Here is a 23143-nt window from a genome sequence, read left to right as displayed (position 1 = left end):
TGGAGAGTGACGGGGACACGGGAGTGACGGGGAGTGACGGGGAGTGATGGGGGCCTGGGAGTGACAGGGCCCCTAGGGAGCGCAGAGGAGGGGCAGGTGGGGTCTCCGTGGAGGACAGGCGGCGGGGCTGGTGCCCGCTCGTGGGCCAGGACGAGCAGGGCAGTGGAGCGGGGCTGGCTCGGACACCTCACAGTGACCGTCCACACGAGGCGGGGCCTCCCCGAGGGCGACCTAGTGGGCACGGGACGGGGTCTCATGACTGGCGATGGGCAAGTCGGACACCGGCCTTACGGACAGGAGCAAGACCACGGACCCAGATGCGACTTTTCACGGGCATCCATTTATTATAACACATCTCATCAGCGCACATGATTCCAACAGAAAATATACTTACCAAAGTTGGTTTAAATATTGTGTAACAATCCAGAGTATAAATATATGTACATACAAAATCTTAAAAGACACTAAAAGGTTTCTGACCAATGAAGTCCTGAGTTTAGAAAGCAGAAAGTAAGGATTAAATACTGAACATCAAGACTAAAAACTACCACACTAATACTGTAGGCAGTTCCTCCAAGAGGAACAACCTTCAGGAGAGGTCCTCGTCTGCACACCTGCTCCTCCTGAAACCTGACATCAAAGAGCCATTTGGCAGAGCACTACGGCAAATCATACGGAGCCTCAGAGCAAGTGCGAGCTCAGATGCCAAAAAGAAAAGACAAGACAAGAGCACATGTTTTAAACTGCACCGTTTTAAAGCACCTGAAAACACATGGTTCATTAGCATTATAAATAAGAACCCGTCACCGTATGAAAATAAGTCTGCCCCTGGCACTGACTCCCACAGCCGTGCCGGGCACACACACAGCATGTCTGCACGTGTGGGGGACAAGGGGAAATCTGGTCACTCAAAATAATTCTTGCCTAAGACCTGCTCAACCTCACTCATGCCAGGTCACTGGGTATCTCTTCAATTTATACACATTTCGGCAGCTGAAATGTCAAACGATCTCCTTGAAGGACAAGCCCCAAAGTGCAATGTTACCTCTATTATCTGATTGTAGATAAAGGTTTTTTTAAGTTCAGAGATATAATAAAGGTCTTAAATCTTCATCAAATCATGTACAAACTCCCTGTGCCTTCATCAGACTAGAGTTATCAAGAGAAGACCTGGCCTCTGATTCCCCAACCCCATCCAATAGTTGAATATTCAATCGGTTTGAAGTTACATTCACACAGCCCCTAACATGAAACCCCTGGCAGATAGAAGTGAGCTGGCATGCCAGCAAACCAGGTTATTAATATAAATTATATTAGGAAGCTACTCATAATTTGCAAAGAAACAGGAAACTGTGTCCTGAACACACCATTCAGAATGGCAACCAGTTAATCTTCCAAGAAAAGGGCTGTTGATTCAACAAGGCAGGTTAAGCTGCCCTGGTTAGACTGACTTTGGCAGCTTCACCATAAAACTCATCGTAGCTATTATATTTGCAAGAGAGTGAAGATACAGGCATGAAGGTGTCCACTTAGAGGAAATAACTTATTAGTCACCACAGTCCCTATAAGAACCATTACACACAGGCTAGTGAGCCAGCCCGAGACCGCACACTCATGTTAAAGACGACCATCGACATTTCCAGGCAACGGACAAGGACCACTCACTTGGTTTTGAATCCCAATTCTAGCCGATTGCCACGAAACTCTGACACGGTCAGTACCTGTCTTACATCGGCTGCAGGGAGTTGCGGCTGCACATTCAGGCATCTGAAATCAGCGTCCACACCCAACAGGAGGCTGCCCACAGAATGGCTGTCTCTGGAGCAGGCTCACTGCTCTCTGGCGGGAGGAGATCCCTCCCCGGCGCCCTCGCGGGTGGGCAGCACACCCTGCTCTGAGCCCCCCAGAGCCAGGCCCGGGAGCTCGTACACCCGCTTGGGCACTCCTCGGGTCCTCTGGGGGCCGGGCCTGTCCGACCCGGGCTGCTCTGGTTCTGCTGCTCTGGGACCCTGATCGCAAGCTTCCCAGGGCCCCCACAAAAGAGGTCCTTCTTCACATTCAAGACCCAAGAGCAGTGAGGTGGCGCGGGACTCCAGCTCCCGGCGGCTGGCTTGAGCTCTGCTGTCCTCAGGGCACCCACCCCAGTCGCCGTGGAGACCCCGGGCAGAGCTGCAGAGACGCTGCACACAGTCCTGGAGGAGAGCCACGTCCCCACGGTGCCCTGTGCAAGGAGAGGGGAGAGGGGGTCACCTCACCATCCCTCCCCAGGGGATGTGACCTGAGACGTCTAGGCCAAAGTGAGCCCTCGGGACAACTCCAGACAACTTGAGGGCATAAGCAGCTTGTTCTTCAGGATCTAGTAGTCTAGGCAGAGGAACTTACAGATGGTAAGTGGGGATTTAATCACACAATTCCTACAGGTCCTTAATGCCAACAAGGGGCACGGATGAGGCCTCAGTGAGTGACTCGCTAGGAATGAGAAGGTGCCTGAGAGTCCTCAAACTGTTGAGTCCCGATGAACCACAAATTCCGTGTGCACTACGTACCTCTCAGCGCAGAAATGATCGTTCGAATAGTTTGCTCTAGGCCACATTTTAACTTGAAGAATTCTTGGGCAAGATTGATCATCTTCTTCAAATCTTTATATTCAGAATTTTCTTCTTGTACTTGAGTTCTGAAGCTTTTCTGCACAAAAAAGTTCATAGTTTAAAAAAATACATAATAGGTTACATGGAGGGAAGGCTCAGTCAAAATAATTTAATTGCCAGAATTTTACCTCCAAAATGACACTGAGTTTAATTTCAAGACCAAAATGTGATATGAACAATTACTATATTCAAAAGAAACAAAAAGTTTTAAACAATTTAAAAATCAAAGTCCAATTTCCTATTTTATATGAAAATGAAATAAAACAACAGTACCTACCGTTTACTACCCAATATCATAAAAGATAAATTTGTTTAATTTTTAAGAGCTCAACTTTATATCTCCTGCTTATTTTAACAGACATTTTCAAGCTATAGAAATTTTGATTCCATACTTAGTTTATATTTTTCTATTTACCTGTGACATGAGTAAAATAATTTGTCTAATTTGCCTGTATCTTAAAATCTTTGTGCATACTGATTATTAAACATAATTTTTTAGCCTATGGTGATTATTCAAGCAAAAGCTGACAGCAGCAGAAGGAAACAGGCACGACACATTAATATGCTCAGTTTCTGCACACAATTTCATGCATCACTAAGCCTAACAAGCTAGACACCAAGAGGAAGGTGCCTGAGAGTTCCTGCACCTGCTTCCAGTAAACGGGCAGAGAGGAGTCACTGGCGAGCGACAGAAACCGAAAAAGCACATGCGCGCCAGAGCCCAGCGAGGTGAAGAACACACTCAACGAAACGCAAGAACAGTTCAGAGCGTCTCTTACTGGCTTCCATTCAGCGAAGAGGTTTCCGAGGGACTCGGTCAGCCCCAGGGCATTAGCTTTCATCTGCTTGGTGACCTACAGAGAATGTTAAAATATTTTACTGTACAAATAACTGTTTAGAAGTATAAAAACCCTGGCATTCTATGGGATCTGCCAGCGAGAAGAGTTTTCGTCCAGTGGTCACAGGTTGGGGCTCAGTTACTGAGACTGCAAGTAAGCAGCCAGAGTGTCCAAGTTACAGAAGTGGATTTTCTTTCTAAATAAGTTGCACACTGGTCCCACATTAAATGTGGATACCTGAGTCTTCCTGGTGGTCCAGTGGCTAAGCGTCCACCTTGCAATGCAGGGGACACCGGTTCGATCCCTGGTCCGGAAGGATCCCACATGTTGTGGAGCGACTGGGCTCGTGTGCCGCAACTGCTGAGCCCCGGCTTGCGCGCGTGGGAGCCGCAGCTGCTGAAGGCCACTCACCTAGACCCTGCGCTCTGCAACCAGGAGGCCACGCGCTACAACGGGGAGCAGCCCCCATTCTCCACAACCAGAGAAAGCCACGCAGCCACAAAGCCCCGAAATAGAAAATAAAACTCTATAAAAAAAGAAATCGTAAAGACGAAACTAAAGAAGCAGTAGCTCCCATTCTCAAGCGGAAAAGCAGAGCCCTAATCAAAGGAGGAAGAAGAGAAGCGGAAAGTGGCCACGAGGGGCCACTGACACCGCGTCGTCTCGGCTTCATCCACAGGCTGGATCTCTCCGGCAGCCACCACGGCCACGGCAGGACCCACAGCGCTAACCTCGAGAGGAGCTGCCTGGACTCAGGTGTAAAACTGGGAAAATCACCAGGAGTGATGATGCCAACAGCCTTTTCAATAAAAAATAACCCAACTAAAATAAATAAATCTATAAAGATCTCATTCACTGAGTTAAACTACTTTTAGAAACCAACTTTACCTACTGTCTGGTACTACACAGGACATTCCTTCTTTTGTCTTACCTCATCTTGGGGACTCTGTCTTAGGAGTTCATGCTCAAGCTCTTCTGCTTTTTCTATCCCAGCATCGAGGAGACTCTTTATTCCCATCTCTACACCATCACAAACAGCACCCACAAAATCATCCTAGAAAAAGTTTTTAAGCGTTAACTGGCAAATTCAATTTCTATATATATTTTAAATTACCAAGTAATTAAGTTAAATATTCTGCTTATTTTAGGACTGTAGATGGGAGGCCTGGCGTGCTGCGGTTCAGCAAAGAGTTGGACACGACTGAGCGACTGAACTGAACTGAACACATTCCTAGTTTATTAATTCAACTAAAGCTAGAATGAGAACTAACAGTACGTAAAGGAAAAAAAACACCAAATCTGTACTTTTGTATCTACCTATATTGCAGAGAGGGTTTGTCATCTTAGGACACCATGTGGCTAGAACAAACATCTTAATATAACACTGTGTTTTCAGTAGCATGAATAATTAAAGCAAACACACATTTCCTAGAATCACACGCCAACGTAATTATGAATACACTCTCCGTGTTGGCTGGCTGAGCACCCGCCCTCCAGAGCAGACGGGTACCATCAAGCCAAAGACCCAGAAGATACGGGCAGGATCCCAAATCAACGGGTATATTTATCCACTCAGACTGTAACAGCTTTCATCTTCTGCTAAACTAGTAAGGTATGAGCAGCTCTGAAAAGTAAACATTTCTCCTGCTTCGTGGCCCCTTAACAGCAAATGCTGCTGCTCCGAGACGAAGGCTGTCAGCACAAGTGAGCGCGGCCCATTACCTGCAGGCCAGAGGCCCCGTGAGCGCCGCTCTCCAGCACGTGCAGCCGGTCCCCAGTGAGAGCCACGGACTGCCCCACACACACGACGGCTCGGCGCACGGTTTGGATCACTTGCTTTTGAGCCTCTTTGACCATCGGTGAAATATCCGAAGAGCATCCCTGTAAGACAAAAACGGCCCAAGGTGTCAGGTACCTGAGATGACCAGGGGAGAGAAGGACAAGAAGTGGTTCTGCGCCCACTCCTACAGCAGCTGTGCTTCACAAGAGTCCGATCAGAGCCAGACAGTGTGCAGCCCAGTAGCCTCTGACAGTGAGGGCGTGAGGAGGACACAGGCCACCCCCAAACAGCTTCTGTACCAACAGACAAGCAGGCCGCAGCGAGCTGTGCGGATTCCAGATCAGTGAAGGAAAGTTACACGGCTCAAAATAGCCTGGAGTTAAAACTCCCCTCCAGGTCCTCCCCACCGTTCTGTGGAAAACAAAGAACTCTGTCACCCAAAGAAAAAAAATATGGACATTAAGGTTGATACGCCCAGCTCCCAGCTGGTCCAGCCTCTGGCCGATCTCCAAAATTCCTCGCCCCAGCTGCTTAAGAGATACCTACTCCAAACAACCTTGGAGAACAGGCCTCCTTAGGACAGTAGCTTTCCACATATATGCCTACATATACCTACTCTTTCCTTGGGTTACCGCAGCAGCTCACTAATCTGACTGCTGCCCCTTCTCGCCTCATTAAAGGGGACCTGTTCTGTAAAGTGCTGGTCTCACTGTTTTTCTGAATCTTGCCTTCTCTAACTCTATACCCTACAGTCAGTGCAGTAAAGGCCCTCCCAGGAGGCGCCGGATGTGACAAAGTGTCCACTAGATGAGAGGACTGGGAAGGCCTGGGAGGCACCAGAGGATCTGGCCCACATCTAGAAGCTTCGCTGTCTCTCGGGGTTTCCGCTTTGGCCCCTGGGATGTGCGGGCCTCTCTCGGTGGAGGTCTGGGCATCGGCAGAGTCAAGGCCTCTGCTCCCACCTCCCCTCCTCCATCCTCACTGGGCACGTGGCTGCTGGAATAAAAATGCAGGTCCCAGGGACCCTGGCCTTACATGTGATGACGCTCTGGCCAAAGACGTGTGAATAGAAACGTCCCATGACCATTTCCAGAAACCTCCTTGAATGAAGACCCCCAAGGCCCCAACCTTCTTTGTCCCCTCTCCCATCCCATGTACTGGCCTCCCCTGGGGCCCTGCCACGGGATGGATACAGAGCCCAGGGTGCTGACACAGGGTGGACATGGGGCTCAGGCCAGCCACGGCTGCACGGAAGGAAGCGGGGCCCCAAGGCAGCCAAGCCCACCTCCAGATGTTATGAGAGGAAAGAAGCGTCTATCTGACATCTTTCTACAGTCAAACCTCATCTAAGGGAAGAGGCAACAGAAATACTCTTTGCCCTGGGTGGGATCAGCAGGCTAGTGACTAACTCACCACCTTTGGCCAGAGCAAGGCCCCACCCCTCCCCTAGCGCCAGACCGAGGCCCCACCCCCCCTCCAGAGCGCGGTCCTGCCCCTTCCCAGCCCCAGAGCGAGCCCCCGCCCCTCCCCAGGCCCAGAGCAAGGCCCCGCCCCCTTTCCCGGCCCCGCCGCGGCCTGGGCGTCAGGAGCACTCTGGACTCAAGGCTATGGCCTATCAGTGGTGAACAGTGGACACATGCTTGCTGGGCTTCCCTTCCTTATAGAGGAGACAAACCAGCGCACACGTCTGGGGCTGCAGCGAAAACCAGAGGAGTTAATATTCATAAACCGCACAGCACTGCCACAGCCTGGCCCACAGAAACCCCTGGAAGCCCTGGTTCATTAAGTCAGTTATTCAACACCCAGTCTCGTGATTTCACACAGAGGTCTGGGCCTGGGCGAGGCACAAACAGGAGGAAGTCAACAGACACTTGCTGAGCAGGAGTCCTAAGGGGACCCACGGCCCCGTTACCTGCAGAAACAGCTGCAAGCGGCCTCCCAGCATCCTCACTTCCTGCCGCAGCTCGGCCAGCAGGGCCGCCCGGCCAGCCTCCAGGAGGACACCGCTCACCCAGGGTCCCGTCAGCACCACGAGCTGCTCGAACGCACTCGTCACCTGGACTGCGAGTGACTGGTTTGCTCGGTCAGCGAACACTTGGAAAGAAGAAGAAAAGTGATGAGCAGAAACGACCTCCCAGTAAAAGAGCTCACAGACGCTCACCACACAAACACGAGGGCCAGACAACACAGGGCAGAGGTGCCATGCCACTGAGGACGCGCAGGACGCGGCGGTCCCCGCGGGCGGGTCGGTGCGGACGCTTACAGCTACACTGACTGTCCTCGTCCAGCTCTCCGTGGGCTCTGGACACGGCCAGCACCCCGGCGTGGATTCTGAGGAGACTACTCATCAGGCTGTCTGCCACGGTGCCTTCTTCATCGTCACTCTGTCCAAGAAGCTCCAACGACGAGCTGATCAACTCTTTGCAAATGCCAGGAAGGAAGGGTTCCGCTGAGTCCAGGTAAACAGGGCTGGATTTCCCCACTAAGCCTGTGTCAACAGAAAACAGCCATCATAAGGCTCGTTTCCAGGGACAACGCTTGCAAACAAACGCATCAGAGCAAGCAACTGCACAACACTGGGCATGCATTCCAAGCAGGCTGCTCCCGTTTCAAGACAGCCTCCTTTCTCCAGGCCATGGGGGAGACAGCCCCGCAGAGGGGCTCAGCCAGCTTCCCAACAGCACCCATCCATCCACAGCCCAGCAGCCATGGAACCAGACAACAGGGAAACCATAGAGCCCGCACAACCACTGACTTCATGCAACACCTAAGGAACTGTGAATTGGTGAAAACAATGGTAGTTGCATAAAGCAAAATAACATAAACAGAGTAAACATAAGGAATAAACCACACGCTGGAAAAGCAGGCAGTCGTAGAGCAAACAATGGAAGGAGGGTCCCGGCAGCTCCTCCTCAACACCTCCTGCCCCAGGTGCCCTACAACTGGGGGAGGAGAAAGCCCAACGAGCACCCACAGTCAGTCTGTCACATCGTAGGGAGACAGACTCTCAGAACAACTTTCTAAGCACCATCCAAGCCAGAGGTAGACAGAAAGTGTGGAAGAGCTCATCAGCACCTCTGGAAGTAACAGCCCCCGGAACGCTACCCCCTGAGGAGGGCTCTCATTTGATGCACACGGTTAGTTTTCTGGTCCAACCCACAGGCGACTAGAAACAGCAAACTACAAAAGAAAGTAAAATGCAGCACTGGGTGGGGACTGTTGAGTGGAGCCAAAACAAGAGCTTGATTTGGAGGAGAAACAGAAACGCGGCCAGGCCTGAAGCTCCGTCACTGCAGGCGGACGACGGTCAACTTCACGGCAGTGACAGCGACCTCCCGCCACCTGCTTCACGAGACGCCTGTCTGAACGCATCAGGCCCAGCTGCAGCCCGTCACAGAGACCTGTGCGAGTCTAGGTTCACAACACAGCCCCTCAGGTGAGAAGTTCAGACATGTGCTGACCATCTACAGGCAGCAGTGCTGCCCCCACCAGCCCCTGGCAGGCCTGGTCCTGCTCCCACCGCGCGACCACCCAGGCGGGGCCACACTAAGCACACGGGTGGGCTTCCATCTCCCTCTCGGAAAACTGCAAGCAGGCAAAGACCTCTCACGTCTGACTTCCCCTTACATCTTAATTTTAAAGGCACTTAAAAATGACCCTTGAGTGCCTGAAACTAACGAAATGCTGTAAATCCGCCATTCTTCAATTTTTTAAAAAAGACCCCAGAAGAGATACGTTTAGTTATCTGGAAAAGGTACGTTTATAAAACATCTTACTCTTAAGTAGTACTGGATAAGTAAGTTGCTACCACAGATACACAGCCTTTTATCTTGCTGGTAAACAAAGTCTATGGCATATTTTGCTTTGACTTACGTTAAACAAGAGTAGGATAATAAATGTCTTCCTAAAAGATAAGTTTATGATTAAAAAAAAAAAACTCCAGTGTCTTTATAGTCAAATGAAGTCGCTCAGTCATGTCCGACTCTTTGCGACCCCATGAACTGCAGCCTACCAGACTCCTCTGTCCATGGGATTCCCCAGGCAACAGTCCTGGAGTGGATCGCCATGTCCTTCTCCAGCAGATCTTCCCAACCCAGGGATCGAACCCAGGTCTCCCTCATTGTAGACAGATGCTTTACCGTCTAAGCCATGGCGAATCATATCCTATTGATATCGTTATAGACTATTACATTACGTAGCAATTTTTAAACTCAAGTTTACTAAGATACAGGTAACACTCTGTAAAGTGTTTGCATCTTGAGTGTATGGCTTTTTTACAGACGTGCACACCACGTAACTGCCACTGAGGGGGAAGCACACCACCAGCCCATCGCTCCCTCTGACAGGCTCCCTTGTGACCCACTCCTCTATCTTGTCACTGCAGCTCAATTTTCCCTATTTTTGAACTTTCCATGAACAGAATCATATGGAATGTACTCTTTATTATACAGTTTCTTATACTTCATGTGGAGCTTCCCTTGTGGCTCAGCTGGTGAAGAATCTGCCTGCAATGCGGGAGACCTGGGTTGGATCCCTGGGTTGGGACGATTCCCCTGGAGAAGGGAAAGGCTCCCACTCTGGTATTCTGGCCTGGAGAAGTCCATGGACTGTACAGTTCATGGGGTTGCAGAGAGTCGGACGCGAGTCGGACGCGACTGGGCGACTCACGTTCATGCTTCTCGCAGAGCTTCTGGGAGCCCCGGGCGGCGCTGCGAGGCAGTGGCTCTCTTCTGTCGCTATGTAGTAGTTTGCGGCTACCAAGCAGCCACTTTAACTATCACAGGTACTTACACATATAAAGTGTACCCCCTTCTCCTTATGAGAACTAATATCATAGTCAACGTTGGCATAGAATGATGAGTCAGTGGAATGAGTTCTGTAACTTCTTCTTTTAAACCATTAAAACTGGAAGTAATTTTGTGACAGATGATACGTGTGTTACACGAAATCCCGAAGGAAATGAGGCTGTGTTGTGCCGAGGACGCCCCCTCCCTGTCCTGCGTCACCCCTCGCGCCCCGGACAAGGGAAGCTCTCCCGGAGACCTCGTTCACGAGCAAGCACATGTGTGCAGCTCTCCTCCTCCTCACCCAAGTGGCATCCTGTAACACACCATCTTCCACACTTGGCCTCTCTCCACTTGGAAGAAAACAGCATCCTCATACATTTGTGAACACACACACGTCTTCCCCATCCGACCCAGTCACTCAATTAACACTTGGAAATACACCACCGAGTGCAGAGCTTCAGGAGCCGGAGGGCCTCCGGCACGCCCTCCTGTTTACATAGGCGGCGGGAGCTCCCAGGAGACAGATGATTCGCACGAGGACAGGAAACAGGACAGTGGGAGAGACAAGCCCTGTAGCTGCTCTCAGTAAATGGCAGAGGCCGACGGAAAAGGACCTGCACAGCCTGAAGAACGCAGGTCCCGGCCCGCGTGGGCCTCGACGGCGGGCAGACAGCCGGAAACGTGGGCCTCGACGGCGTGCAGACAGCCGGAAACCCTCCTGCTGTTCAGCAGACTCCTGCTCCTGCAACAACAGACCCAGCAGGTTAGCAGCCGCGCTCGTACGCCACACGCAGCAACGCTAGAAGGCTTGCTGTCAAACACCCTAAAGGAAACGGATATCCGTGAGTGTGCTTCCCATGGAGCCCTTCATCAAGGGCTAAGTGAATCTGGTCCATTGAGTAAGAATTTGACTATCTCCAGGTAGCATTCTAACCCCCTACTTCGCTGAGCAGAATGAATTCCTATAGAAAGCAGTTGAGCCTTGAACAGCACAGGGGTCACACCCCCTGGGCACGGTCAAAAGCCCACGTGCACCTTACAGTCAGCCCTGGTATGTGAGGTTCCTCCATCTCCGTGGGCCCAACCAACCCCAGGCCTGTAGGGTTTCCTGTTGCAAAGCTGTGTTGTTCAAGGTCAACTGTCCCGTTAGTCGTGGGCTCTGGATACTGTGGTTGAAGCACATCAGTGAGCTTCTGGGCTCACTGAGCTTAAGGTCCATAGGAAGAGCGAGAAATTAGGCAAGTAACTACACCCGAGTGCCGCGCTGTGAAAGTACTGGGGGGTGGGGGGCGGCCTGCGGAGACTCTGGGGAAGGACGCGGCCCCAGAGCCTGGAGGCCCCCCACCCCCAGAGCGGGGGTCAGCCGCACGGGGAGGCAGACGGGTTGCAGGGAGAGAGGGAGGCTTGTGGGGAGGCGGAGCCCAGATGGATTCTGAGCTGCGGCCAAAGGCAACAAAGTTAAAAAGAACGTTACCCAGAAAGACACTGCTCTCTGCGACAGAGAGGCTGTGATACGGTCGCGGTTGGGGGCTCAGGCATCGCTCAGACCTGGGCTTGAGCACCAGCCCTTCCCTTAGCAGCTGGGGGGCTTTGGACAAGGTTCTCATCTCTCTAAATCCTCGGTGACTTCGTCTGCGAACTGGGGGTAAGGAGGCCTTTGCTGCTCAGCAGACATTCAACACCCGCTCCCTGGTGACTATGCTTCCGGTGGATGAACTGCCGTGACTTCCACATCCTGAAAGCCCCCATCTCCTCCTCGAAGCCTTAGACCGCAGGAGACCCCCATTCGGGAACCTCAGCCTCACCACGTCCACACCAGCCCCACCTCAGGGCACCTGGCTCCCCCGCCCATCCCCGGCCGCATCCTCGTCACCCATGCCCAGGCCCGGGGTCCGGCCTCCGGGACGCGTGTGAAGCCCGCCCTCCCTCGGGTCCAGGCCGGGCCCTCATCACCGGCCCTGCCCCTGCTCTCCTCCCGCCGGCCCTGGAGGACAGGGAGCGCCGGGCCTTTCTCTGGCTCCCCCAGACACGGCAGCCACCGTCCTGGTTCCAACCACGCTGGGGGCTGGGCCCCGGGGCCAAGGCCCCTGCAGGGCACGTTCGCCTCTCTGTAGCCCGAGGGGCAGCCGTGCGTCTCATCTGCCTCAGTTAATAAGCGGCACTTGTCACGCACGGAGGTCCTCGGTCACCACGACGGAGTGCCGAGGTGCTCATACTAACCTGACTGCGTCTCACACTCCGCAAACTATGACAAAATATCCGAATACACCAGGCTTCTGAGAAAGGGTAATTTAAAGTAATAAACACTGCTCGTTTTTATAGGAAATTGGATTTATGCTAGTCTAAGCTGCTCTTAAAACTTCTATGGTAAAATACTGAGGACTTTTCCTTCATATACTAACTGAACATAAGCAACCTAACGCCCTCACGGCTGTAATCTGATCACTGACACTCAGGCTTCCCCCCCACAGATACCCGCCGTGACAGCAGACAGTTCTTGTGGACAGGGAGTGAGGCACGTCTACACCCAGAGCAAGAGCGCCAGCAGCGCCCGCACCCTCACCTCCTCCTGGAAAAGGAAGAAACAGGAACATCGGTGATGTCGGGCTCCCACTCATCTTCGGGGCCACAAAAGACATCTTCACCCCAGCTATTCCCACGGCTCTAAGGAAATAAATACAGAGTTTCCAGTAACAAAGGGGGAAAAGGTTTAAATACTTTGCTGCATTTATCAAAGTGAAAATGCAGAGAAGTGGATGCTGTTTCAATAAGATCTGCAGATTAACAGGTTCAAATGAGCCAAATTAAAAATGCCTGCACAACAAAATGAAACCCTAGAGATGTCAACATAGCCCGGGGGGAAACGTATACGATAAATATAAAATAAAGGTTATTTTACTTAAAATCAAGGTTTATTATCAAAATATGTTAAGAAAGCTTACAGATGTTAGCTCACTACTCACACTTCACTTGCCAAAAAATTCAGAGGACGTGAACACACCCTTTACCAATAAGCAAACAAATCCTCAGTCACTAATTATGAAAATGTAAGTTAAACCAGGGACACTGATAAATGGCAATATTCCTGGCAAGCAATTTGTCGGTGAGAAAAACAGAATAAGAAGTTTATATTTTTTGATACAGTGTCAGAAAATCGAAGACAAGGAAATAAGATATTAGAAACCAACATATGCAGAGCTGTGACTTTTCAAGCGGCAAACAACCGAAGCCCCTGAGGGCACAGCAGTGGGCTGGGAAGTCCCCAGCACCGGCGAGGACCCCGCCCGCTGCAGACTGCTCCACGTCCGTCACGCCCTTCTCTCCTTCAACTCCCACGCGTAAAATTTAAAGATCGTGCTACTATACCTGAACAGATTTAGTACTAAACTTCTCCATACAGCTATGAAAGTGAAAGTGTTAGTCACTACGTCGTGTCTGATTCTTTTTGAGACCCCATGGACTGTAGCCCCCAGGCTCCTCTGTCCATGGAACTTTGCAGCCAAGAATACTGGAGAGGGTTTCCTTTTCCAGGGGATCTTCCCAACCCAGCGATCAAACCCAGGTCTCCTGAACTGTAGGCAGATTCTTTATCGTCTGGGCTTCCCTGTGGCTCAGAGGTTAAAGCGTCTGCCCGCAATGCGGGAGACCCGGGTTCGATCCCTGGGTCGGGAAGATCCCCTGGAGAAGGAAATGGCAACCCACTCCAGTACTCTTGCCTGGCGAATCCCACGGACGGAGAAGTCTAGTAGGTTACAGTCCACGGGATCGCAAAGAGTCAGACACGACTGAGCGACTTCACCTTCACCTTCTTTATTGTCTTAGCCACCAAGGAAGCATGCCTCACACAGCTATAAATATATTAAAACCCCCCAAATCCCTTAATTGTTAACACTGGTTGGTTTGGCTAATGTGGATGGCCTTTTATTAATATTTGTCAAATTTTCCTTAATGAGAACATGTCACTTTTGTATTTTTCATTTCAAAAGTTTATAGAGATTTCAATGATACTACAAACCTCATAAAGTTCCTTCATTGCCGCAAGCTTAGACTCAAACTTTTCCAGACTCCAGACGGTTGAGACCCCGAGCTGCAGATTACGGACCCGAATCCAAGCGTCAGAGCTGCTTCCTTTACCTGGCACCACATGCCTGAGAGAGAAACCAAAGGAAAAAATGCTTCTCCTAAAATACACACAGCAAACACACATAACCGAGAGATTCTGGAAACGGAACAGCTTCCATAAAACTCAGTCCACTGATTAAGTCTCTCCAGAGGTAAGTACTTCTGTTATAGTTATAATCAGGTCTAGGATATACTATATACGCAAATAACTTCTTAATAATAACTTTTTAAATTAAAAATTCAATAGTGCACATTTCTTTTAAAATGTGGAATACTAATAAATTCTCAACTCAAAAGAAAATTAGTAAATTCCTAAACCAGCTAAAATTACTGTTTATAAAACATTTTAAAAAGCCTTATTCACTCCAGAATGACCACTGAAAGGAATGTCTGGAAGTGCCCCTCGGGGATTCTGACACCTGCTCACTCCTAGACGGGCATGTAGAGTACTAAAGAAACTCAACAACGAAAAAATCACATAAAGGGCAACTAGTTTAAAGCAAAGAATGAGTTTACTAATAAGATAACTGCTCACCTGCCAAAAACGTAATTCCTGTTCAGCCTGCTGCTGATGGCGTTGGCTTCCTGAATCATGACGGACAGCTTCATGGAGCTCCAACTGGGCTGCACTGGCACGAGGCGAGAGAGAAGGTTGAGGACAGGGGCATGAGCGCCGACCCACCCCCGGGCACACCCTCTGAAAACCCAGCTTCGCACGAACGGCGTTAACTGTGCATCACAGACGGGAAGGGCGCTAACTCAGGGACTTTCCCTACAGCCCTCACAGCGAAATAAAACATTCTTCACCCAAAATGAGGTCTTTCACCTAGGAGGCAGGGAAGAAAAGGAGAGTTCACAGAGACAGGAAATGCCAAAGATGCTGCTTTCCCTCTTAATATCTCTAAAGATCTTTTTCCTAACATCTAAGTTAAAGCATTAGACGAAGGATACTACAGCTTTAACTTATGTAGAAACACAACCCTTTTATATTTTGCCTGAAATTTTAAAAGTATATAGATAGATAAAGACAGAGATAGAAATACATCAGGAAATAAAAACAATTTTAGTCCACAATTCCATGCTCCTAATTCGGATTTAAGATTTTACCATAGACACTTTCTATGTTGTTCAGTCAAACTTATAACCAGTATTCCCATTAAAAGCATTTTTTTGAATGAATAAAATTCATTATTCAGTGAATTAAAAAAAAAAAAATCAGTATTCGTGGCAAGGCACTATTTTAGGACCTAAGAGCAACAAAAAGAGGAATTCACAAAACGTTCTTGTCTCTTGCAAGAGGCGTAAGGAGCAGCCCTGCAGAGCAATTTGACACAAATGTCGTGGGGAGGGTCGGGCACAGCTACCAGGTGTCCCTGCTGAGACAGAGCCTGGCCGACACCCTGCGGGAACCCGCTGTGCGGCAGCCTGGGGGCCGCCACAGGCCCGGACCCAAGGCCCTCCAGGAACACCCACTGGCTGCTCCTGGCCACAAGTCACAGGGGGCGGAGCGCGCAGGCAAGAGCTGCCGGCAGACGGAAGCAGACCGAGAGGCACGCCTACCCAATGCGAGGGGCGGGCCGCGTCTGTGCAAACAACGCATCTTAAAAATCATGACAGAACCCAGGGAAGGTGAGTACGGACTAGATCCTCGTGAGTATAAGAAACTAATACGAATATTTTAGTTGTGATAACAATATCAGAGTTAAGCTTCAGAGAGTGACAGAGAAAAGAGGCCTTATCTCACTTGGAGACACACAGGGGCATATTTGCAGATCAAGTGATAGGTTGTTTGGGTTTTTGCTTCAGAACACTCCAAGGAGGCAGCAGGCTGAGCAGGGCCTGGAACAAAACTGAACTTGTGGGGAATTGTTGAAGATAGCAAAAAGTATGTAAGGGTTTACTGAAGCAATCTCTGGGCTTTCACAATTTGAGATTTTCTGTAGTTAAAATAAATTTACATTTAAAACATGCTGTGTTCTACATAGGAATGTAGAAACGTACAAAAAAATAACTTCCAAGTAAGAAAGAAAGTGATGTGTGCAATGATTACACACAACTTAGATAATTCTTATAAAATAAGAATTCAGAATTAGATTAAGATATTTTAAAAACCATGATACACATGAAAATAACACTTGGAATTCTGTTTACTATTTGGTCACGTAACTAAATATTCTAAAAATAACAGCTCATACAAATTTATCTAGATCCAGAGAAGTCCGTTAACATGTAGGATTAAACATTTTGAATATACAAGGATAACTAACATCTTAGTAATTGTATGAAATAACACGTTTAGAATGCCTGCTAAGGTCATCCTACACTCACCTGTGAAGGCTTTATCCCTGTGGCTCTGATTCTGCTGTAGAATCTGCACTTCCTGAGCAATCCTTTGCTTCTCTGTTTCTAGAGCTTCCAGAATTTTTGCGTGGCGAATCCTGTGGTCTTCTAAAGCCTGGGTGACGTTCATTCACATGGAGCCACACACGAGAGCATGCAGAGAGAGGGATTATGGACCAGACTGGTAACGGTAGCACATGACGTAATTCTCGTTCCACAGGGTGCATTTTATTAAGCAGGAAAGGCTTTTAAAAAACGACTTATACAGTATCTTTAGAAAACAATTTTTTTTCCTCCACAAAATCAGGAGGAATTTCCGATGACATAAACTTTTTCTTCCCATTGATAGGAGTATAAACATCTTCAGGGAAAAAACTAATCAAAACTAACTGACTAAATTAAACAGTTAAATGAAAACAACACTGAAAAAGCTCGTTTGACACTAATAAGCTATCTAATAGCCCACTAGTAATTGTTTACAAGATGTAAACTGTTCTTCACACTCTCTGAGGTGGTTCACTGGCCACTCCAGTTCTACATCTGCTAATACACGTCTCTCACCAAGCTTCAGTAGGGGTGTTTTTAGGTTACTGACAGTATCTTCTCTAACCCACCTCCACTATAAACTCAGAAAGAAAACAAATAAAGCTGCTGCTTGAGAGTCAAACTTGAAGGCACAAGAAGTCGAAGCGGAGATGAGAGCAGGGACTCTCCCTCCGGGATCAGTGATGCCTGCTCTGGGGCCGCTCACGAGGGATTCAGGGGCCCCCTCGGAGCTCTGACACAGCAGTGCTGGAGGCACCAGACTCTCACATCCCCCAGGCGATGCTGGGCCCCTGGTCCAGCACCTGGAGAGCACTGCCCAGAAGATGCCTCCGCCCTCAGAGAGACGAGGGACACTGGTGCCCTAGAGCCTGCCCGCTGCTCCTCCCGTCCAGGAGTGAGCTGTGCCCTCTGCCCTGTGCCGTAGCGTCCCTCGGCATCTGTGTGATGGTGTGACAAAGGGGGAGGGTGGACACTTCGTACGGGGAGACCCCGCTCACCCTCAGACCTAGAGCTGGCCATCGCCCTCAACAGAACCTAAGTTCTTTAAAACAAAATCCAGGGACTTCCCTGGCGGTCCAGGTGTTAGCAATCCGCGGGCCAGTGCAGGGGACACGGGTTCCATCTGGGGTCCGGGAGGACCCTACGTGCTGGTGGCAGCTGGGCCCGACGCCACCACCGCTGAGCCCGCGCTCTGCGGCAAGAGAAGCCCCTGCAATGAGGAGCCCACACTCCGCACCCAGAGATCAGCCCCTCTAGCTGCAGTGGAGACGCAGCACAGCCAAAAATAAACAAATGGAGAAATCTTTTAAAAATTCCAGCCTCCCCTCCAGACAGTCACACTAGCCACACGACGAGGTCACCTGCTTTGTCGCCAGGGCCTCCATTTCCAGTCGCTTTCTGTTGACGTGAATTTCCTGCTCAAAGAGCTGCTTTGCCTTTTCCAGTTCCTCAATTTTGTGATTCGCCTTTTCGTTATTTATTTCCTGGATCTTCTTCCTTTGAGATTCTTCTTTCTTTAAGCAACAATAGTAAAAAGTAAATAGGGCAAAACTACAGACCAATTCTTCAAAAACAACATCAGTTGGTAAAGAGTCTGCCTGCAATGCAGGAGACCAGGGTTCAATCCCCAGGTCGGGAAGGGCCCCTGGAGAAGGAAATGGAAACCCACTCCAGTATTCTTGCCTGGAGAATCCCATGGACAGAGGAGCCTGGTGGGCTACAGTCCACGGGGTCGCACAGAGTTGGACACGACTGAGTGACTAACACACAAACCCTTGAAAAACAACATCAAAAAGCACAAAAGTTCCACTTTTAAAGTCAATGCACAAGAAACTGACTCAGGGATGGAAAAGGGGCCCTGGAGCGTCCCCACCTTGTCTAGGTTGACTGACCGACTGAAAAGAACCACCCCACTCGCCCACCCTCCCGAGCACTGGCCCCTGGGTGGTGCGGGGAAGCTGATGTCCAGCAGACAGGAGAGCCGAGGCCCAAGGAGGGGATGGAGCCCTCGGAATCTCCTCTTCCCCGAAAGCCGAGTTTCCCCGGGACGCCCCGGGCCCATCTAGAATCCTAAGTGTACTCGGGACGCCCTGACGGGGAAGGAAAACGGCTCGGCCTCCTACCAGCTCTGCCTCCAGCACTTTGATCTTGCTCTCATATGCAGCTTTTTGAGAGGAGAGCTCTTGCTGGGCCATTTCTTTCACGATCTGGATCCCTTGCATCATCTCTTCCTTGGCTCTCACCTGCGCCTCCTTTATTTCTGCCTCAAGCCTGCAAGGCAGCAAACAGTCACAGTGTGGGCCGTCAAGCCTTCACACCAGAGGCGCTCTCAACTGTACTGAGATGTTTGCTGTTAAACCAAAGTTCAAACCTCAGAACTTAAATTTCTGACTTTCTGTCAAAAGCATTCTTAAATTTTTATCAGCTTGAAAACTGTATACACAAAATATAAAGGAGAAAATACAAAAGGATGAAAATTCACTTATTTCTAAGCCACTCCACTCTACACACACGAGTACTCACTGTAACCTCTGGGCCATCAGCAAGTCGTTTTTGGCCGACTCAAAGTCTTCTGGGCCCTTGCTCACAGGGTTCTCTCTGCTGGGTGGCTGCTGCCCTTTCTGGACTTCCATTGGGTGATTAAATCTAAAATAATGATCGCCACCAAGAATCACCCGATCACCCTAAGGCACACAAAAAATAGACCACTGGAGGTGAATCCAAACGAGAAATCACCGTGGGACAAATGATCACGCTCAACAATTCAATACAGTCTAGTGTCACTAATGATACACATAGAATCACAGTGGCTAACATCTGTGAAATGCCTGAGAATCAATTCCTAGGCAGGCTGATAAGAAGTCCAGGGTCCCTGAGGAGGAGAAAGGGGTCTGGGGCTCTCAAAGAGGAGACAGGGGTCTGGAGTTCTCGAGGAGGAGGAAAGGAAAAACATCTTCTTTTCCTCTACGCTCCTTACTCTTAGTCACATGAAACGTTTTTTCCTTTAAGCCGAGAACTGGGCTTCCCAGGTGGCAGTACTGGTAAAGAACCCGCCTACCAGTGCAGGAAACACCAGGGACGTGGGTTCCATCCCTGGGTCAGTAAGATCCCCTGGAGGAGGGCACGGCAACCCACTCCAGTCTCCTTGTCTGGAGAATCCTATGGACAGAGGCTACACCAAGAGGCTACAGAGTCGGACGAGACTGAACACAAACACACACACACACACACACACACACACACACACACACACGATGACACAGAGCTGATGACCACACAACAAACCACTCAGTTTAAACTCTGTGCTAAGGATTATACAACAACAATGTATCCTGCTGAGGACAGTTTCTCCTTCCTGAAAACCTTCTGGCTAATCCTGTTATCTTAAAATGTAAACTATGCGAGTGGATCTAGTAAGATCTTTACAACCTTGAGACACTCTTTTGATTTACTGTAATAACCAGTTAAAAAAGCATATAACTCCCTTGCTAACACTAGTGAGGGGGGCACTCTCCGTCCCCCTTCTGAGTCTGTGTGAGAAGCTTCCTCTGTCCCTTTTTCACTTTAATAAAGCTCTGCTTCACAAAAGCTCTTGAGTGATCAAGCCTGGTCCCTGGTCCTGAAGCTAAATCTTCTTTGGAGATCACGAATTCGACATCATTCACCGTAAGCTACCGCACCGTCCATGTGCCAAGAACTAGGGCAGACACGCTGCCTACGTGCCTATTATGAACCCAGCTCTAGGAATGAGGGCGCCAACAGAGCAGAGGCCGACAGTCGCGGTGCTGAGCGCCGGCTGAGCTCAGTCTGCAGACACTGCCCTAAGGACGGGGCACAAGCTGATGCTCCCAGCAGCTCTCTCTCCACCCTCCCCGAGAGGCAGACACACACACACCAAGTGACCACAGGCCTTGCTTCGCCTGCAACAGAATGTTCATGCCTGTTCCCCTAATGTCATCGTTAAAGTGCCTAGGGAGGGTAACACACAGTCACCTAGGCTTAATAACGTCTCAAAGGTCAAACAGCAGCTGGCAGGGCCGAGGCTTGACCAAAGCCCAGCTCTGCCCGGGACATGTAACCGTGCTGCCGCTGGGCAGCTCCCGAGGGCTGGTTTCTGCACAAAGGCAGGTGATTTGTGAAACGCCAGGAGAGAGAATGTGAGAGCCAGAGAGTCCCCCGCCTCGCTCTGAACCGGGCTCAGCAAAACCGAATCCCTTGCCCAAAGCAGAACAGCTACTCGCGTCTCAGCAGCACCAACTTACATGGTGCAACACCGTCGGCTCCAAAATCAGTTTTCCATTTACGTATGTCTTCGCTTCCCCAGCCGGGATGATACTCACTGTCCCATCGGAATTGGTGATGGTGCTGTGAAGACAGGGAGCATGTGGTTACGGTGATGGATAGACTGACGGTGATGGATAGACTGACGAGGAAGGAAAAGCGGGCCACATAATGCTCCTTGGGGTGTTCCTTCGGTGCTAAGGTTCCTATCAATTTATGACAATAGTAACGTAGAAGAATCCCCTTATTTTCCTTCCATTAGATTTTGAAGCTTTGCTGAAAAAAGCCTGGCTTCTCTAACAACTCTATCCAGCAGTGGTGGTAAAATTTTTCATTGTATGTATTATGATTAAAACTACTTAAAAAAATACTAACCCCTCTCCTCCCAAAATGAAAAATGAATACACAAACATTAAAGGAAAATACATTAAAGTACTTCCAAGTACTGACCCGTGTACTCTAACCAAGGGCCAAGCGAGTCAGGGACTTCCTGGCCCCCTGCTGGACTCTTCACTCCTTGGGGGCATGTTCTGTATCTTTGCCACAAGTGTAAATAATACTGCACTTATTTGTTACAGAAAACAGCTAAGAGAATACCGAGAGGAGCTGAAGATCAAGGAGCCGAACCACACCACGTACAGACATCGTGGAGCTCAGATGACTAAGACCATGTAGTATTAGTGAGAAAACTCACTCTGTATCATTAGAGACTTTTCGTGTGAACACCACATTAAAAATAAAAAAGCCACGTCTCATTTAAGATATGGTACTGGTAGAATTGGTTATTCACAGGGAAAATAAATGAATTTAGATCCCTACTTCACACCAAACAAAAAACTCCAGACTACTTAAGGACTTAAATGGAAAAGCAAAATTTCAAAACATTTAAAAGATAATTTAGGAGACTATCTCTATAACCTCAATACAGAAAGAGTTTTTTTTAACAAGACACAGAAACTGACAACCATAAAGGAAAAGGTTCACTTGTGTGATATACTAGGAACCTTGATCCACTGAAAGGTACCGTGAGAGAGAGAAAAGAGGAGCCACACACTGGAAAAGCTATTCACAACACACGAAACTCACAAAAACCTGCCAACCAGAACACAGAAAGATCTGCCACAAATTCTGAAGGGAAAAACAAACAGTACAATTGAAAAATGGACAAAGGACAGGAAGGCGCTATGAACGGGCACAAGCGAGCAAGCAAAAGCGGCCAAAACGCGTGAGGACCACCAGCCAAGGAGAGGCGCTCAGATGCCCACCGGGACGCCGGTTTGCATCCGCCCAGCAGTGCCAACTGTTGGCAAGGATCTGAGGGTGACAGGAACCCTGAGTGCCACCTGCGGCAGAACTGACAATCATTCTGGAAGGCCATCGGAAATCGACTCATAAAGGAGAATGTGCACATATCCTGCAGGCTGCTCTCTCCCCTCCTAGACACACACTTAGGGCTGCTTCCCAAACTTGGGAATTATCGTGACACAGTAACTGCAAAGCCGCCACGCTCATGCAGCATGCGGGCCAAACAGAAGGGCCCAGGCGCCAGGCTGCCCCGAGGGCCCTGTCTCGCCTGTTGACACTTACTCCAGGACGCTCTACCCGTTTGTACCAGGAGACGTGTCACAAGCACGCCCAGCAGTGCTGTGGGAGTGGAATGCGAGAAACCACCAGCCGTCTACCGACAAGACAGACCGGGAACTCCACACCACGTGGCACTCCGCAGCCGGGAAAACGCAAGTGCGTCAAGAGATGGATCACGAAAACGTACTATGGAGCTGACCCAGTTCACATGAGCCGCCACCCAGCAACACAGGCAGCACCGCTCCACTCACAGGAGCAGAGGCTTAGGTTCATCACCCAACCAAAAACCCGGCCGTATATGACGGATGCAAGTGTCATGCCTAAGACTGTAACTCAAAGAAATGACCCCTTGGCCACGTCACACACAAAACCAGAAACGCAGCAGCACTCCTCCCGCGGCACTCCTCACAGGAGAGCAGTGAGCCCGCCGTCTGCACGGGGTGCCCCGACTGCCGGCGGTCCTAGCTAGCAGGGGCCCCTCAGCGGCGGTCCTGGTTAGCAGGGGCCCCTCAGCAGCGGTCCTGGCTAGCAGGGTCCCTCAGTGGCCGTCCTGGCTAGCAGGGCCCCTCAGCGGCAGTCCTGGCTAGCAGGGGCCCTCAGCGGCCATCCTGGCTAGCAGGGGCCCTCAGCGGCCATCCTGGCTAGCAGGGGCCCTCAGCGGCCGTCCTGGCTAGCAGGGGCCCCTCAGCGGCCGTCCTGGCTAGCAGGGGCCCTCAG

The 23143-nt window shown here is 50.0% G+C and overlaps 1 protein-coding gene across 1 annotated transcript in view; it reads right to left on the bottom strand.

The window, feature by feature from the left end:
- Window positions 1-318: 318 nt before the first annotated feature.
- Window positions 319-23143, bottom strand: part of KIF14 (kinesin family member 14) — a 39882-nt gene continuing 17057 nt past the window's right edge. The window contains exons 14-29 of the mRNA XM_040263235.1: window positions 20824-20926; window positions 19085-19245; window positions 18685-18832; window positions 17923-18075; window positions 16505-16631; window positions 14712-14805; window positions 14070-14202; window positions 12618-12718; window positions 10669-10796; window positions 7531-7755; window positions 7180-7361; window positions 5210-5368; window positions 4419-4541; window positions 3428-3502; window positions 2547-2685; window positions 319-2221 (exon numbers count right to left, since the gene is read on the bottom strand). Of these exons, the coding sequence (XP_040119169.1) occupies window positions 1830-2221; window positions 2547-2685; window positions 3428-3502; window positions 4419-4541; window positions 5210-5368; window positions 7180-7361; window positions 7531-7755; window positions 10669-10796; window positions 12618-12718; window positions 14070-14202; window positions 14712-14805; window positions 16505-16631; window positions 17923-18075; window positions 18685-18832; window positions 19085-19245; window positions 20824-20926 (2443 nt within the window). The 3' untranslated portion in view covers window positions 319-1829. The remainder of the gene's footprint in view (window positions 2222-2546; window positions 2686-3427; window positions 3503-4418; window positions 4542-5209; window positions 5369-7179; window positions 7362-7530; window positions 7756-10668; window positions 10797-12617; window positions 12719-14069; window positions 14203-14711; window positions 14806-16504; window positions 16632-17922; window positions 18076-18684; window positions 18833-19084; window positions 19246-20823; window positions 20927-23143) is intronic.

This window comes from Oryx dammah, unplaced genomic scaffold (assembly GCF_014754425.2).
Source record: "Oryx dammah isolate SB20612 unplaced genomic scaffold, SCBI_Odam_1.1 HiC_scaffold_21, whole genome shotgun sequence".
Taxonomy (NCBI): Eukaryota; Metazoa; Chordata; class Mammalia; order Artiodactyla; family Bovidae; genus Oryx; species Oryx dammah.
The sequence above is the reverse complement of the archived record's forward strand: the minus strand, read 5'-3'. Positions and strand labels throughout refer to the sequence as shown.